At 51.5% G+C, this 17,752-nt stretch overlaps 1 protein-coding gene across 4 annotated transcripts in view; it reads left to right on the plus strand.

Annotated features, from left to right (window-relative positions):
* Positions 1-17,752, plus strand: part of NUP210 (nucleoporin 210) — a 108,138-nt gene that overhangs the window by 16,068 nt on the left and 74,318 nt on the right. For all 4 annotated transcript variants that reach the window (XM_045493957.1, XM_045493958.1, XM_045493956.1 and 1 more), the window contains exons 2-6: positions 2,359-2,495; positions 4,710-4,841; positions 8,107-8,203; positions 11,741-11,891; positions 13,957-14,089. In XM_045493957.1, the coding sequence (XP_045349913.1) occupies positions 2,359-2,495; positions 4,710-4,841; positions 8,107-8,203; positions 11,741-11,891; positions 13,957-14,089 (650 nt within the window). The remainder of the gene's footprint in view (positions 1-2,358; positions 2,496-4,709; positions 4,842-8,106; positions 8,204-11,740; positions 11,892-13,956; positions 14,090-17,752) is intronic.

The following is a 17,752-nucleotide window of genomic DNA, read 5'->3' on the forward strand; positions in this document are numbered from 1 at the left end:
AAGGTGGACAACAGAATGAGTTGATACAGGTGTATGTTGCCAAATGATCACGCAGTACATCTAGCTAACATCCATCACCATACATAGTTACAATTTCCTTCTTGTGTTGACAACTTTTGAGATCTATTCCCTTAGCAACTTTCAAACGTGCAATACAGGATTGTTAACTGTAGTAACCATGCTGTACCTTACATCACCAGGATTTATTTATTTTATAGCCAGAAGTTTGTACCTCTTGATTCCCTTCACCCATTTCCTCCATCCCCCTGCCTCTGGCAACCACCAGTGTATTCTCTGTTTCTGTGAGTTTGGTTGCTTTTAGAGTCCACGTGTAAGTGAAATCATACAGTATTTGTCTTTCTCTTTCTGACTTACTCCACTTAGCATAACACCCTGAAGGTCCATCCATGTTGTCACCCAACGGCAGGGTTTCCTTCTCTTTTATGGCTCAGTAATATTCGTGTGTGTGTGTGTGTGTGTGTGTGTGTGTGTGTGTGTGTTCCACATGTTCTTTATCCACTTGACCACTGATGGTCACTGAGGTTGCTCCAGTGTCTTGGCTGTTGTGAATAGTGCTGCAGTACTCATGGGGGTGCAGATAGCTTCTCAAGTCAGTGATTTCATTTCCTCTGGTTATATTCCCAGAAGTGGAATTGATGAATCCTATACGGGACTTGTATTTTTAGTTTTTTCGAGGAACCTCCATACGGTTTTCCACGGTGGCTGCCCCAATTTGTATTCCCACCGATGGTGCACGAAGGCTCCCTTTTCCCCACATCCTCGCCTTGTCTTTTTGATAATAGCCATTCTAGGGGGCGTGAGGTGATAATGTCATTGTGGCTCTGATTTACATTTTCCTGATGATGGGACTCCAGATTTTGAAAACTGCTCAAGAAAGGCCATTAGCGGCTTGGGGTGGTGGTTAGGAGCACAGGCTTTGGCCAACGCCTCTGGTCTCCTGGAATGGCGTCCCAGGCCTCAGATCACACTAGTCTTTCTGTTCCTGGAGCCCTCCTGGCTGCTGCCCACCTCTGGGCCTTGCCCGAACCCCCCGATCTTTGTGTGGTCTTCACCGAGACGCCTTCCCCGGAAGCTTCCATGAACACCCTGTCTGCAGAGAGCTGTAATGCACATGCTCACCCAGCACTTTCTGTGGCGTCTCCTCTCTGCTCACCCCCACTACTTCTCATCCCACCTTGGCCCAGGAACTGTCGTCAGCCTGTCATAGGTGGGGAGCTGTGGCACCGGCCTTGGGTCACTCCCCCAATCACGCCGTCCCTTCATCCTGTTGTGGAGCCCCGTCTCTCCATGGGAAGCCATCTCCTAGATTTTGCTGGTTTATTTGCGCTTATCTGCCTTTCTTCCCATCTTTCCCCTAATGGCACCTCTGTGTGCACTGGGACTTTACGATTGTGGTTGTCTTCACAGCTGGTGATCTCCAGGTTTCGGAGGACCTGTTAGGGGGTGGCTAATGCTTGGGTGGCTGCTCTGTGCCAGGCCCGGCCCAGAGGTCAGCACAGATCCACGGTGTTTCCTCCTCACCTGACACCAAAGGCAGTTTTCCCACTGATAGAGAATTATTTCCTTTTTTCCCCCAATGTTCATTTATTTATTTTAATTTTTTAATGTTTATTTATTTTTGAGAGAGAGAAAGAGAGAAAGACAGAGCGTGAGTGGGGGAGGGACACAGAGAGAGAGACACAGAATCCGAAGTAGGTTCCAGGCTCCGAGCTGTCAGCACAGAGCCTGATGCAGGGCTCGAACTCACGAACTGTGAGATCATGACCTGAGTCGAACTCAGACGCTTAACTGACTGAGCCACCTAGGTGGCCCTTTTAGTGTTTATTTTTGAGAGGGAGGGAGAGAGAGACAAAGAGAGTGAGAGGGCAAAGAGAGAGGGGGACAGAGGATCTGAAGTGAGCTCTGAGCTGTCAGCACAGACCCCGACGTGGGGCTCAAACTCATGAACCGCAAGATCATGACTTGAGCTGAAGTCAGATGCTTAACCAACTGAGCCACCCAGGCGCCCTGAGAATTATTTCTTGTTCCATAGAGAAGTCTTATAAGGCTTGTAAGGTGTTCCCATGTGTTTGGTCCCCTGTTTGATTTGCTCAGTGTGTGTGTGTTCGGGAGGGGAGGTCCCATGTCCTTCGGTGGTCATGCTTGCATTAGAGGGGCCTCAGCCGGGCCCCATTTCTCCCCTGGGTGTGAAACCCCCTGGACACTGCCCACCTCTACTCTGTGTTGGCGTCTGGGACGGGGCCCTGGATGGGGACCTGCAGCTCTGGCTTCTGGTCCCAGCTGTGCCTCTCGGAGTAGCCCCACCCCAGAGAGTGAAGTCTCATCTTCCTGCTGTAGGTCATCGACCCGGCCGGAGGTGGCCAGTATAGAGCCGCTGGGCGTGGACGAAGCGCAGTGCTCCCAGAAGGCAGTGGTGCAGGCCCGCCTGTCCCAGCCCGCCCGCCTGACCAGCATCATCTTCGCCGAGGACATCAGTAAGAGCTCAGTGCCCTGGGACCCGTGGTGGGACAAGAGGCGGGAAGCACCCCACTGAGACCTCGGCCACACAGCCTGCCCGGGCCTGTGTCAGCGCTTCCTCTCTCTTTTGTTGGGTCAGAGAATGCTCAGGCAGGAGGAGAGGCCATGCAGGCGGCACCCCCCCCCCTCCGCCCCCCGTCCCTCCCCCTGGCGCTGTGTCCTGTTTTCTCCCTCACGGAGGCTGGCTTTCCTTTCTTTAAAAAAAAATTTTTTTTTTAATGTTTTTATTTATTTTTGAGACAGAGAGAGACAGAGCATGAGCCAGGGATGGGCAGAGAGAGAGGGAGACAGAATCCGAAGCAGGCTCCAGGCTCTGAGCTGTCAACACAGAGCCCGACGTGGGGCTCAAACTCACGGACTGTGAGATCATGACCTGAGCTGAAGTCAGATGCTTGACCAACTGAGCCACCCAGGCGCCCCTGGCTTTCCTTTCTAAATTATTATTTGTTACCCAAATAACTCTTCAATAGGGGTTGAATCAAAACGAAGAAAATTGTTGTGATTCTTTTTGTGATTCTCTTACTGCCCCATACTTAATTGACCACATCATAGTTGTAAAATGCTTAGAAGACAATTAATGCTATTTTCTGTCATGCTTTCTTCCATTTAACGTGATATGAAAAGTTTTCATTTTGATAGCCATTTTTAACAGCTGAATAACACTTCCCACAGGGGGTTGTCCTGTAAGGATCCCCTTATATTGGACATTTAGATTGTTTTCAGCTGCTTGTTTCAGTGTTATATTTATACAGAGAACAATTAAGAAAAAAATTTGTTTTAAATAGTACCCATGCCCAGCATGGAGCCCAATGCAGGGCTTGAACTTAAGACTCTGATGGGGCGCCTGGGTGGCGCAGTCGGTTAAGCGTCCGACTTCAGCCGGGTCACGATCTCGCGGTCCGTGAGTTCGAGCCCCGCGTCGGGCTCTGGGCTGATGGCTCAGAGCCTGGAGCCTGTTTCCGATTCTGTGTCTCCCTCTCTCTCTGCCCCTCCCCAGTTCATGCTCTGTCTCTCTCTGTCCCAAAAATAAGTAAACGTTTGAAAAAAAAAAAAAAATTAAAAAAAAATTAAAAAAAAAAAAAAAAAAGACTCTGAGATCAAGACCTGAGTTGAGATCAAGAGTCAGATGCTTAACCAACTGAGCTGCCCAGGCATCCCACTTTTGGGTTGTTTTAAGTTACTTACTACCAAGGATAGAGTCCCAGTTTTACATATGAATATCTGTAAGGATTTTGATGACTGCTTTCTAACAAGGTACCATTAACAGCGCACAAAGGGTTTTATATGGTGCCTGGAGAATGGTCAGAATGATTTTGTGTCACATGCTGTTATTGTTACACTGGAGAATTCTCCAGGCAATGCCATTTGTGTATCTTCTTTTTTTTTTTTTTTTTTTTTTTAATTTTTTTTTTTTCAACGTTTATTTATTTTGGGGACAGAGAGAGACAGAGCATGAACGGGGGAAGGACAGAGAGAGAGGGAGACACAGAATCGGAAACAGGCTCCAGGCTCTGAGCCATCAGCCCAGAGCCCGACGCGGGGCTCGAACTCCCGGACCGCAAGATCGTGACCTGGCTGAAGTCGGACGCTTAACCGACTGCGCCACCCAGGCGCCCCTTGTGTATCTTCTTTATGGGGCACGTAAAAAAGTCTGTGTGCTTGCTCACATAACCCTTTTATTCGATAGCGCAGTTGATAGTCTGTGCAAAAGCACCCGTGTAAACGGACAGACAGACTCAGGGCGCAGTTCCTGATTTCAGCGTGGGGACGAGCATTCAGAACAGCCTCAGCTTTCTGGATGCTAACTCCTCATAATGTACCCTGGTCATTTAACTTAGTGGTCACACCCTGAATAAAACTAGATTTTCTCGGAGGAGTTTTTTCGCACACCGCTTTAAATGCTGGTGCTCACGTTGGAGGAGTACGAGATGGGCACCCGAAATGTCTCCGAGCCCTTTCTGTGCACAGGTCCGTGCTGCCTTTTAGAAGGCCCGTGTGCTGGTCAGCGGCTTGGCTTCTGAGGGTTAGTGTGGTTCTCCCGGCCCCATCTCGGGGTGCTGGTTTTGTTGATTGCTCTCATCTTTGCCAAAATGCAAGAGCACCTGACTGGCGAGACCCTGGCGGTTGGGGCGCCGCCTTCTGTGCTGACCGGTCCGTTCCCGTCCCTCCAGCCACGGGCCAGGTCCTGCGCTGCGATGCCATCGTCGACCTCATCCACGGTATTCAGATCGTCTCCACCACCCGTGAGCTGTACCTGGAGGACTCGCCCCTGGAACTGAAGATCCAGGCCCTGGACTCCGAAGGTGAGGAGGTGCCCCTGCTTCTCTGTCCCCTCTTGTCTGACCCTGCTGTCCCCCAGGGAGGGCTGCCCCAGCCAGGATGGCGAAGCTGGCGCTGGGAAGACACCAAAGAGGTCGGGATCGCTCTGAGTGGCCCCCAGGCGCTCGGGGGCAGCAGGGCCATGGCCATGCCTGGCACACCCCGGCCTCTGCAGCAGTGCCTGTGAGATGAGAGCTTTGGCGTTTCCTGGAGGGGGACTCTCTTTGGGACTCGTCTTTGGGAAGCTGACGTCCGGCGTCGTGGAGCTGTGGGACGGTGGGAGAGGCTCACAGGGTCAGTACGCTCTACACAGTGGCAGTGTTCTCCCTGCCTGGCCTTGAGGGCCGGAGTTGGCTTCCTGGTCCAGACTGTGGGGCGCACGTGTGTGTGTGTGTGCGTGCGTGTGTGCACGCCAGGAAACGTCCCTGTGCCGGCCTCTGCACCATCCTTCACTTTGTTTCACTGGAGTCCGATACTGAATTGTTCTGGGATTCTTAGAAGATCTGTTCTTGGTACCAAGTGGGCTGTGTTGGCTGCAGCCCGACCTCGTGGTCGAGGAGCAGAGGGAAACCTGCCAGTTGAGATTCCTGTTGGAGAAACTAAGTCAGGCAATAGATGTCTTTCAGGCCGAGGGATCTCCCAAAAAACTTCAGCCCAGACCTTGGCACACCTTGTCTTTGAAATCTTCCCTGACCATCCCAGCTGCCTCTGCTTTAAAAAAAAAAAAAAAAAAAAAAAAAAACAAGAATTCTCTAGATTGGAATTTCCCAGCCCAGGTACTATCCACACTTGGGACTAGATAATGATTTGTGGTCGGGGCTCTAGTACATCGTAGCAAGTTCAGGAGCATCCCTGGCCTCGACCCACCAGAGGGAAGGAGAACTCCCCAAAGCTTCATGACCATAAGTATCTCCAGCCATTGCCAAATGCCCCCTGGGGGTGAAATCACTGCTCTAGAGCATCTGACAGTTCCCTTGTTCCTATTTATCAGGTAAGCCGCCTCACTTCTCCGAGCTGTTGTCTGGTCTGTGAAACTGAGATAGTGGTGTTTATCGGGGGGTTGCAAGGATTTGGTGGGAAGTGTGTGCGGGGCTTAGTGCCGGGCGGCAGGTAGTGGTTCCCAGTGAGCCGGCGGCTGAGCGTTTCCATCTGCTGGGCGTCCTGCCAGGTGCTTCTGCCCCCGCAGCTCAGGCTGTGGGGGAGGGGGGAGGGGGCACATGCATCTCAGCAGGTGCCGCTTCTCATCACCTTGGATGCAGGTGTGAAAGCGCTGCACAGCTGGGGGAACCAACCCCAGGGAAGGTTGGAGGCTGGTGCGTGGGGGACAGAAGTCAGGACAGTTTCTTAGGGACGTGATGTTTGACCGAGCCGTCGTTCTGAAGCAGTCATAGAGGATGCTTCGCGGGCTGTGTTCTAATAAAGCTTTATTTACAAAAACTGACGGTGTGCCATAGTTTGCCAAGCCCTGCTCTAGCCCACTCCGTTTTATTTCCTGTCTTATGTTGCTTAAAACAAACAAAAAAAAGATTTATTTATTTTTGAGATTCCAATACCATGAAATTCATCCATTTAAATTTAAATTCATCCAGTTCATTTTATATGCTTTTAATATATTCACAGAGTTGTGCAACCATCCCCACTCGCTAATTTTAGAACATTTTCGTCACTACAGAAATGAAACCCGGGACCCAAGAACGGCTGCTTCCCATTCTTTCCTCTCTCCAGCCCCTGGCAACTGCTACTTTCCGTGTATAGATTTCTCTGTTGTGAACATTTCGTATAAATAGAATCATACGATGTATGGCCTTTTGTGTCTGACTTCTTTCACTTAGCATAATGTTTATCTATGTAGTTGCATGGATTTCCTTCCTTTTTATGGGTGAATAATATCCTGCTGTATGAATGGACCACATTTGTTTATCCATTCATTTGTTGATGGACATTCAGGTTGTGTCCACTTTTTGGCTGTTGTGAATAATACTGCTGGGGCCATTCGTGGGCAAGTCTTTATGTGGACATAGTTTCTCGTTTCCCCTGAGTGTGTAGACCCAGGGGTGGAATTGCTGGGTCACAGAGTACCTCTGTGTTGCCCTAAAAGTGATGGCAAAGGCGGCCCCGTTTTCTGGAGCTTTTGCTGAGCACTGTTTCATCTGGCTTCTAAAATCACGTGGGTGGGGAGGGGCGGGACCCCTCTGACTCTAAATGCCTTACCCTTTGCTCTGTAGAAAGAGCTTTCCTAGACCTCCTGACGTTCTATTTGGGAGCTGGCAAGACAGGGAATGTAGATGAGGACTACAGAGTGGGGGTGGGACAACAGAGCATGGTGGGGAGTGTGGCAAACCGGAGACTGTGATCCCTTCTAGTGAGGCTGGGCCAGCCACTGGTTGGTTGGTCACCAGAGGGACGAGGGCCCAGGAGGCTGGATCTGCAGACTCTTCAAGAGAACACGGAAGTTGGATTTATAGGTTGCATATAGGTTGCGTTTCTTAACTTGAAACGGTGGGAAATACCTCAAAAATGCAAAAGAAGCATTGACTGGGTAACAGCAAAGCCACAGCTCCTAGGAGATCAGGCCTCGGAGTGACCAGTTTCCACCCTCTGCCCTGTTGCAGGGTTTCCAGGTGGGACCAGATCTGGTGCTTAGACTAAGAAGGTCTTTATGGCATGTTAGGACCCACACCGGGTCCTGTCTCCAAAAACCATCGCCTGGTCGCTCTGGCTGGGCTCCACTCGTCCTGACGTCCTATCAGAAGGCTCATGGGCAGCAAGCTGGCACTTCAGAGCTCGGGCCAGCCGGGTGGCTTGCCACCTCCTCCACGCTGGGACCCTGGGAGTCTCAGCGCCTAGGTGGAGAGACCAGACGCTGCCCCTCATCCCCACCTTCTTTCCCCACAGAGGGAGGGTGAGGAGGAACCAATGGCTCAGGTCTCAGAGGCTGCGTCTAAACTGTAAAGTGCTTCCAGACGTGAGGGGTGATGGTGTCACGCACTTCACCGCGCCTGTCGTGAGCAGTCAGAGTCTGGAGGTACAGTGGGAAGAACACAGATGCTCACCTGAGACAGATTTGGTTCACATCCCAGCTTAGTCCCTCACAGTCACACGACCCTGGCCCTTTATGCCTCAGTTTCCCTTTCCTGAAATGGAGGCGTGACACCTGCTTTGCAGAAGCTGAGTGCCTTTGCCCCTTCCCCTGGCAGCAGGGAGTTAAGTCTGATGCATTTTTTGCTCCCCCACCACCTGCTCTTACAGGAAACACGTTCAGCACCCTCGCTGGGCTCGTCTTTGACTGGACAATCGTGAAGGACACGGAGGCCAACGGGTTCTCAGACTCCCACAACGCCCTGCGGTAAGAGGCGCCTCACCTTTTCAGGAAAGCAGGAGGGGGGCCGTCGGTTGGCTGCATGCAGCTGGGGGCTTTTATCGTCACCGTCACCATCCCACCTTCAGCAAGGAGCCCAGGAAAGTTCCCGGGATGCTGGGCAGCATTCCCCATGACTGACTGAGGCAGGGCGTTTCGGCTCACACAGCTGTGCCAGAAGCTTACAGCCTCTGCAGCCCGCTGGGGCGCTGTCCGTGGGAAGTGGTCGAGGGGGCTGGGGTGCCCGGCTGTGAAACAGAAAACTTGTCCCAGGTAATGGAAGGCTGTCACGGGGCACAGGGAACGGTGGCACATGGCCTCAGAGGGCAGCCCTCCCATGGGGGTACGTTAAAGGGGGGACAGTTTTCGGCCAGGAGGACATTCTGGCAGTGACAGCCAGCCCTTCACAGGCGCAAGAGGCTGCGTCCCTCAGTGCTGGGGGATGCAGACGGACTCCTTATGCGATGGGCTCGTTCAGGATCTCGCCTCACTCAGTCCCCCTGCCAGCCACGTGGGCTCACATACCACTGTTTTTTTTGCAATTTTTCAGACCTAGAAACAAAGGTGTAAGCCACTTGTCTGGTTGATAAGTGGCTGGACCTAGAATTTGCACTCGGATCTGCGCTGTCCAATATGGTAGCCACTAACCCAAGCCAACCCTGGCTCTTTAAATTTAGATTCATAAAATGAAAACTCTCGCTCCTCAGCTGTACTAGCTGTGTTTCAAGCGCTTGTTAGCTATGCAGCTAGTGGCTCCTACCCATTGGACAGAGCAGATGTGGACCAGGAAGTCCTGTTGGCCAGAGAGGTGGTGGTGCAGACCCAGGGCCTGGGTTCATATCCCCTGCTATATACTGCTTTGCCTCACGCCTTATTAAGTAAAATTTCCAAGTCCCTCTTGGGGGGGGGAGACTTAATTTTTTGCTGTGACTAGCCACTTATAACCTTTATTTATTTTTTTACTTTGTTTTATCTTGATTCCGGTACAGTTAACATACAGTGTTGTATTAGTGTTGGGTGCACGTGTAGCGATTCAGCGCTTCCGTACGTCACCCGGTGCTCCTCGTGACAAGTGGCTTCCTAATCCCCATCACCTGTTTCACCCATCCCCCCCGCACCCACCTCCCCTCTGGTAACCATTGGTTTGTTCTGTGTAGTCAGGAGTCTGTTTCCTGCTTTGCCTCTGTCTCCCTCTTCTTTTTCCCTTCCTTGGTTGTTTCTTAAATTCCACATATGAGTGAAGTCATATGGTATTTGTATTTCTCTGGCTGACGTGTGTCGCTTAGCGTCATGCTCTCGAGCTCTGAGGAAGACTTAACAAAGAAAACAAAAACTTGCCGTTGTTTTCAGCCTACGGAAAAGTTGCAAGTATGGTACACAAAGTGGTGTCCCTGAACCATTTGAGAGCAAGCTGTCGACCTCATGTCCGTAATTATGGACCATGCACTGACAACCGCTAAGGACATTTTCCTGCGCATCTACAAGATGGTCATCAAAATGAGGAGATCAACACTGTCTGCAGGCATCGGATGCCGGTCAAACCTTGGCGGTCTACCCTGATTCTATCCTTCGTGTGAAGCAAAGAACCCGGCCAGAGCCACCTGCTGTATACTGTCCGTTCTCTTAGTTTCTATCAGCCTAGGACAGTTTCTTGGCCTTTGTTTGGCTTTTGGGACCTTGGTGCTTGTGAAGATTGTAGTCCAGTTATTTTGCAGAATGTCCCTCATTTCGCGATTATCTGATATTCCCTCCTAGTTAGACTCAGAGCTTTGCGTCTTGGGCGGGAATGTCACCGAGGCGAGATTCTGTATTCTCCCGAGTGCATCTTGTCATGACTTTGTGGGTCTGTCACCAACGATGTTCCCTGTCGTCACTTGGGCGAGATGGTGTCTGCCTGGGTGCCCCACTGTGAAGTCACTTTCTTACCACTTTGCAGTTAGTAAGTATTTTGTGGGGAGTTAAGGGTCTGGTCTTTGCTTTATACTTTTAAAAGTGCAGCTCTGGGTTTTAGGGAACATCTTGGCTTTGCTCACGCTTGTCCCCATGGCACACATCCTCCTGCCCTGACGCTGTGCAAGCTGGGCTTCCCTCTTGGGTCCAAGGTCTTTTGGGAAATGGGGCCCTCAGGCTCTGTCTTCTGAATGAGCTCTGGAATTTCTGGTGTCTCATAAAGCCAGGCACATGGGCTGTGCATCAGAGAGACCTGGATTCCAGTCCTGGCCTGAATCCTGGCCCGGTCACTTCCTGCCTGTGGCCTTAGTCAAGGAACGCAACCCATCTGGGCCTCAGCAGCTCTGCGGGTTAGCATGGTGACTGGTATTCAGAGCCCCTCTCTGGGCCTGACGCCCCAGATGCTCAGAGAACACTGGTTCCCTGCCCCGTTCTGTGCCGCCAGGTGCATTTCCCGTCAAGCCCCCCGAACTTGCAGGCACTCTAGACTTGAGCAGAGTGTTGACCGAAATCTAAGGCGCGAAGGCATGTTGTGACCAGAGTGTCCTGGGTTTTCATTACATTCAGGATGTGGGGTGCCTGGGTGACTCAGTCGGTTGAGTGTCCGACTTCAGCTCAGGTCATGATCTCACAGTCTGTGAGTTTGAGCCCTGCGTGGGGCTCTGTGCTGACCTCTCAGAGCCTGGAGCCCGCGTCGAGGTCTGTGTCTCCCTGTCTCTCTGCTCCTCCGTCGCTCATGCTCTGTCTCTCTCTCTCTCTCTCTCAAGAATAAATAAACATTAAAAAAATTTTTTTTTTAATTCAGGATGTGACACCTAGTAAAACCAGGTGAGGAAATACATCACAGTGTAGTGCAGCGCCCGGTGGGTCTTGGGAGAATGAAAGCGTGTCCAGGGATGCTCTTGTTGAAGTGGAAAGGCAGGCTGACTTGTAGATCTCAGGCTGCAAGAGAGAGATTGTATGGAAAGGGTCCCTCAAGCCCTGCTTCCAGCCTACACTGCAGGGAGGGTCACCGCATTCTGACTTCTCTCCCGACCTGGGGCTTCTCCACACAGCCCAACCCCCAGAACGATAAGATGGGTGTGATCCCCTCGTCCTGACACCTGGGGGGGGTCATTGAGAATCATTTCCCAGCGATAGGAGCTGGCCCAGAGGGGTGGATAGAATGGAGCAGGGAGCCCTGGGAGGCTGGTGGCTTGGCTGGCACCACCCTGGCTGGCTCTGTGGTCATGGGCCCGCTTGTCAGTTTCCACGGACCTCACCTGCCACATCTGTGAGAGAAGCATTTCGACTAAGCAGGCGGTCCTCCTAATTTGGTGTTTCCCATAACCACATGCACATTTTGACACAAGGCAGATCGCCAGGCTTCGTGTAGACAAAGACCTGGGCCAGGGGCCAAGAGTCTGCATTTTTTCCAAGGAGGTTGGCAGTTCCGATGTAGGAGGTTCAGGGACACATTACTAAGCAACGCCACTCACTGTTAGCTCCTGGCCCTCCTAGAGGCGCCGATAGATGGTGAATATGTTAGGGTCTTTGGTTCCACGTACCAGGTCTGATGACACGTTCCCTTTCCAGAATCCTCACATTCTTGGAGTCCACATACATCCCTCCTTCCTACATCTCCGAGATGGAGAAAGTGGCCAAGCAGGGGGACACCATCCTGGTGTCCGGGATGAAGACTGGAAGCTCCAAGCTCAAGGCGTGCATCCAGGAGGCTGTCTACAAGGTGGGGCCCTGGGGCTGGGGAGGTGCCGGGCTTCCTGGGGGGACACCAGGCCGGCCATGCCGCTCACACCCATGCACACATTCAGGAGTGGGAACGAGTTGCTCTACCGTGAAAGCTTCACCGTTGGTGCTGTGGGAGCTTCAGGCTGTAGTTCTATATTTCTGTTTCTTTGGTCTGGTTTTTTGGGGGCCACAGCTTTTGAGAGAGATAGTTGGGGGAACTGGAGTACACCGTCCCCAGAGTCACAAAGTACTTGGGCCGTTGTCATTTTTTTTTAAGTTTATTTATTTATTTTGAGAGAGACAGAGACAGCACAAGTCAGGGAGGGAAACTGAAAGAAGGCAGAGAATCCCAAACAGGCTCTGCACTGTCAGCACAGCGCTTGACGCGGAACTCAAACCCGTGAACTGTGAGATCGTGACCTGAGCCGAAACCAAGAGTCGGACGCTTAACCGACTGAGCCACCAGGCGCCCTGGTCCATTGTCATTTTTTAGGGAGGCCAGGAGCAGCAGGATTTTCACTAACTAGCAGATTTTCGACAAATACCCACCTGTCCCAGTAGAGGGATGCATCCAAGCATTTGGGGCTCTGAAAAGATTGGGGGCTTCCTGGTGTCCCCCATGCTGTTTCTTCTTGGGTCCCACTTTGAGCCCCGGGACTGGTGGTCCCATCTGTGGAGGGCTCCCCACCCCACCCCACCCCACCCCATGTCTTTCTTTACTTTCTAAAGCAGCAGGTGAGAGAACTCCTCCTGATTCACTCTTTTGCATGGTTTAGCCAGGAGGCTGGGGGTCCTGGGGGGGTTTAGAAGCACGGGACATGCCATATCCCAGGCGTTATCCTGTAGCACCCTGCAATTAGTATTTGGAGACAGTTTACCTCCGTTTATCGGAGCCCCGGCCCAGCCCGCCCCACTGCTGAGCTGGAAAGGCACCCTTGTCCTGCCTGCTGTCTGTAAGTGGCTTCTCTGCCTGTCATGCTACAACGTACCCTCCACCAAGCCCAGCCCAAGGCCTGTTTTTTTTTTCTTTTTTGATGAGTCAAAGATACTATTTAAGCTAGCATTAAGTGACGAAACCTGTAAGATGTTACAAATGGGTCAAAGGAGAATCCCAAGAATTTAGAAATGGAAGCAGAACTTGTCAATATCCACGGGACGATGGGGTGCCTGGGTGGCTCAGTCGGTTAAGTGTCCGATTTCGGCTCAGGTCATGATCTCGCGGTTTGTGGGTTCAAGCCTCGCGTCGGGCTCTGTGCTGATAGCTTGGAGCCTGGAGCCTGCTTGGGATTCTGTGTCTCCCTCTCTCTCTGCCCTTCCCTGGCTCACGCTCTGTCTCTGTCTCTCTCTCAAAATCAATAAATAAACATAAAAAAAAAATATCCACGGGATGAAAATCAGCCACATCTCCACCAGAGACAATGTATTTACATTTCTGTGGATGAGAATTGTTTCCTTTGCCAAGTTTTCTCCGACTGGAAGAGTTGCCAGCAGATCAAAGGCAGTGGAAGGTGCGGGCCCCCGCACACTGGTAACTGGAGGGGTGCGCTGGACTCGAGATGGGGTCTTTTCTCCCGTTTCAAGTCTCTCGTGCCTTTTCCTGGTGAGGAGGTCGCAGCGTGGGGTGAGAGGTGGGCAGGATGGGCTGAGCTCAGGGACATGCATCTCTGCCCCTTTTCAGGTTTGCCAGTGGCCTCCCAACCTCCCTGGCCTTTGGGTTTTTGCGGGGGGAGCCCCCGAGCTCCTGTTGGCCACAGTGTCCGTGGATCTCCTTACTTTTCTTTCTGTTTAATTAAGATTGTACCCAGAGCTACAATGTGCGTAATGTGAGGCGACTTGCTCGGTCCGTGTGGCAGTAATACGTGGCCTGCTGTTCACACCGGGTTCCCCTGGGGTTTCAGGGGACTGAAGGTGTGGGGCTGGGAGCATTGCCTTGTTTCTGTCTCCCTAACTTCTCGGTCCGCACACGAGCATCCTGAAAAGTTCTAGATTCTTTTTCTCTTGCCCACACTGCTCTCCGTTCCCCAACCTCACCTCACCTTCCCTGCCCTCCTCCATCTTCCAAGCACGTGCACCCTGCGGAGGTCAGGCTGCTGATCTTGGAGAACATCCTTCTGAACCCAGCGTACGACGTCTACCTGATGGTGGGGACCTCCATTCGCTATAAGGTGCAGAAAATCAGACAAGGAAAGATTACAGGTGGGTCGCTGACTCTGCGGGGGAATCACGGCAGAGGCTCCCCTTTTTATTATTGTGGTAAAATACACATGGCATAAAATTTCCCATTTTGATGCTTTTCAAGCGTTCAGTGGCATGGAATACACACGTGTTGTCGTGCAACCATCATGACCATCCGGCTCTGGAACTTTTTTCATCTTCCCAAGTTGAGACTCTGTTTTCATTCAACACCAACTCCCCATCCCTCCCGCCTCCCTCAGTCCCTGGCACCTACCGTCCTCCTTTCTGTCTCTGTGGATCTGACTTCTCTAGAGACCTCCAGGAAGTGGAATCCTACCATATTTGTCCCTTTGTGACCGGCTTATTTCACTTAGCCACGATGTCCTCAAGGCTCGTCCTTGTTGTAGCCAGTGTCCGAATTTCCTTCCTTTTTTAAGGCTGAAGAGTAGTCCACTGCATGGGTATTCACGTCTGTTGAATGTTTATCTCTATTCACCTACTGATGGGCACTTACTGCTTCCTTGCCTTGGCTACTGTTAGTAAAACTGCTATGAGCACAGGAGTGCAAACATCTTTGCGAGATGCTGCTTTCAGTCCTCTTGGGTGTGTGTCCGTCCCTTTGTTTTCAGAACGTCAGAAGCTGTGAACTTCACATGGGAGTGAGTCTTGCCCTCGGCCTGCCACTGAGTGCCGGGCAGCCTTGGCAGGCCACTGTCCCCCCTTGGGGCTCAGTTTCTCCATCAGAGCCCTTGAGGCCTTTCTGTCTGTGCTATGAGGGCAAAACTACTTAACGGATGTGCATTTGTTCTGGAAGTTCTAGACGGCCGTGGACCTGGGATGCATTTTATGTGATGAGCATTCTTCATGCAGCACCGGTCCTCCTAAGAATTATTACTGTTATTATCCTTTTTAAAAAACATTTACCCATGTTTCATGGTCAGAGCACAGGATGTTAAGATCTTGGGCACAGGAGTGTCACCTGTCCATCCGAGGGCTTTGATGTGTGTCTGGGCAGGTGCCTCCCCTGGATTGGAGGGTCACTCTGTGATGTGGGGTGCATAGATGCTTCAGTATCCAAGAAATTTGGGTTTTTGTGGCATAGATGGGGTCCTCAAAGAGACTGCTTCACCTCAGAGCAGTGGATCCGGTCAGAAGCCACTGTGTGGCTCTCTGCCCTCAGACCACAGAAGCTGAGAAACCAGCCCCTTCTGCATAGGATGCAGGGTGGGGGCTGCGGGCTGAGACCCAACCAGGGAGGGCAGTGAGCATGGTTAAGGATGGATGATTTTTTTTTAAAAAATTTTTTATGTTTATTTAATTTTGAGAGAGAGAGGGACAGAGACAGAGCATGAGCAGGAGAGGGCAGAGAGAGAAGGAGGCACAGAATCCGAAGCAGGCTTCAGGCTCTGAGCTGTCAGCACGGGGCCCGACGTGGGGCTCAAACCCACAGACCGCGAGATCATGACCTGAGCCGAAGTCGGACATTTAACTGACTGAGCCACCCAGGCACTCCAATATTTACTCATTTTTTGAGAGAGAGACAGAGTGTGAGCAGGGGAGGGAAGAGACAGAGGGAGACACAGAATCCGAAGCAGGCTCCAGGCTCCGAGCTGTCAGCACAGAGCCTGACGTGGGGCTCGAACCCACGGACCACGAGATCATGACCTGAGCCGAAGTCGGACACTTAACTGACTGAGCCACCCAGGTGCCCCAAGGGTGGGTGATTTAATTAAGACGTCTGAAGAGCTCACCCTGAATGAGTTCAGGGGCCATAGTTCAGGGGAACGGCACATCCCAAGTACCCAGGAAGCTTGTGGGTTTAGTGACTACTATAGACATCAAAGAATTGGAACACACAAGAGATACCCCAGGACCGGAAATAGTCATGTTGCCTCCCTTTCATCAGTGAGGTAATGAGATGGAAAATTCGTCCAAAGATAAACACACCTGTGTGATTGATGGTTGTGGTTGGCACAGCTCTGGAGAGGATTCCAGACAGATGCCTTGAGAACTGAGCCAGCCAAGGCCTGCCGTGAACAAGTCATATAAACGGAAACTCTGTCCATTCATTTTAGATGGATTTGTTGTTTTTTTTTTTTTTAATTGAGATATAATTCACATCACTGTCATGCGAAACAAGTTGACTAGACAGGAAAGCCAGGACTGATGGTGTTGCAGGGGACATGAATTTCAGCCACTGTCTGTCTTGCATGACATCCTGCTTTGGCTCGGAGAATTATAGGTTAGAGGACAGTCACGTGGATTTATTAGCGTGTAGATAATTGTAACCCCAAGTTTATTCTTTCTGGGCTTTTTTTTTTTTTTTTTTTTTGCGGTTTTCCTTCCTTAAAAATATAATTATTTTTTCTTCCATGTTGCCCTATGTCCCGCCTCTCTTTATTTGGTGCTCGCTGTCTTGCAAGCCCATTTATTGAGCACCTACTGTGTGCCGCAGCCTGCTGGGTGCTGTGTATGCGGCCCAGGTCCCTGCCCTCCTGGAGCGCACAGCCCAGCAGTCAATCCAATGATTACCCTGCAAACATGTTACAAGTGGGGGCCGGTGAGGGAGGAGAGGGGCTCTTGGAGCTCATGACAGGAGCCTCGGTGTTGCCTGCAGACCAGTGGGGGCCGCAGGCCTCTCCCCTCGGTTCTCCACCCTGTTGGTGTTTGTGTTGCTTGCAGACCTGGCTGGCACAGTAACCACACCATCAGACAGAAGAAACCCTAGAAAGGACAATGCTGACTGAGGGCAGTGGAATAGTGGAAATGACTGAGCTAAAATGCACTGAAGCTGGGAAAACCAACTGCATAGACGGGTGTCTGTGTCCCAGGTGGCGAAGGACTTGGAACCCAGCACACCCTTGAGCTGTGCTTCCCAGCACTGAGTCACACGGGCTACGTGAGCAGGTGCTGGAGTTGGAGGCAGGGGAGTGAGCCCTACACGGTCCTGGGCTCAGGCCCACTTCCCCAGGAGCTCCGTGAGCCTACACGGGGTGGGTGGATTAGGAGCATGTCTGGAGCATTAGACGGGGTCCGGAGGGGTCACAGAGCCTGTCTCCTAGAAGCATGTGGGCCTCTTGGCTTACAGAGGGGCAGCCTTTGGGGATGGCCCTTTCCCCTCTGCAGACGGTAGACGGGCTGGTCTCGTGTCCCAAGAGCAACCTTCCTGTGTTTCCAGACAGATAGTGACCCTTAGTATTCAGTGCCTCTTAGAAGCAGCTGGTTCTGCGTTTGTAAGAGGTGTTTAAGGAGTCAGACAAGCCCCTTATTTTCGTTGTCTTAGGCTTTTGTAAATACGTCGTTGTGCAAGATCTTGTGAGAATCCGTATATTCCCTTCCCAAAATGGCCTATTCGTTTGGAGAACTTTAAATAAGGGAGGGAGCTAGTGCTTCATAAAACAACATAAAGTAATACTGCTCTATTGAGCAGCGGCATTATTTTATCATGGCACGGATCCTTGACGTGCTGCTGCTATTTTCTGAACATACGGTCTGCAAGCATCACAGCCCAGCTTGGCTGGGCTTCCCCCAGTTAGAGACAAGAAATGGGCTGTGTGTTTGCTAAGGGATTCTCAGTTCTAGTGTGCACTGGAATCCCCTGGAGAGCCTGTTCAAACTCTGAGCACTGGGCCCCCAGAGTTTGATCCAGAAGCTCTGGGGTGGGGCCAGTCATTTGTAGTTGGC

Source organism: Leopardus geoffroyi, chromosome A2 (genome assembly GCF_018350155.1).
Source record: "Leopardus geoffroyi isolate Oge1 chromosome A2, O.geoffroyi_Oge1_pat1.0, whole genome shotgun sequence".
Classification (NCBI taxonomy): Eukaryota; Metazoa; Chordata; class Mammalia; order Carnivora; family Felidae; genus Leopardus; species Leopardus geoffroyi.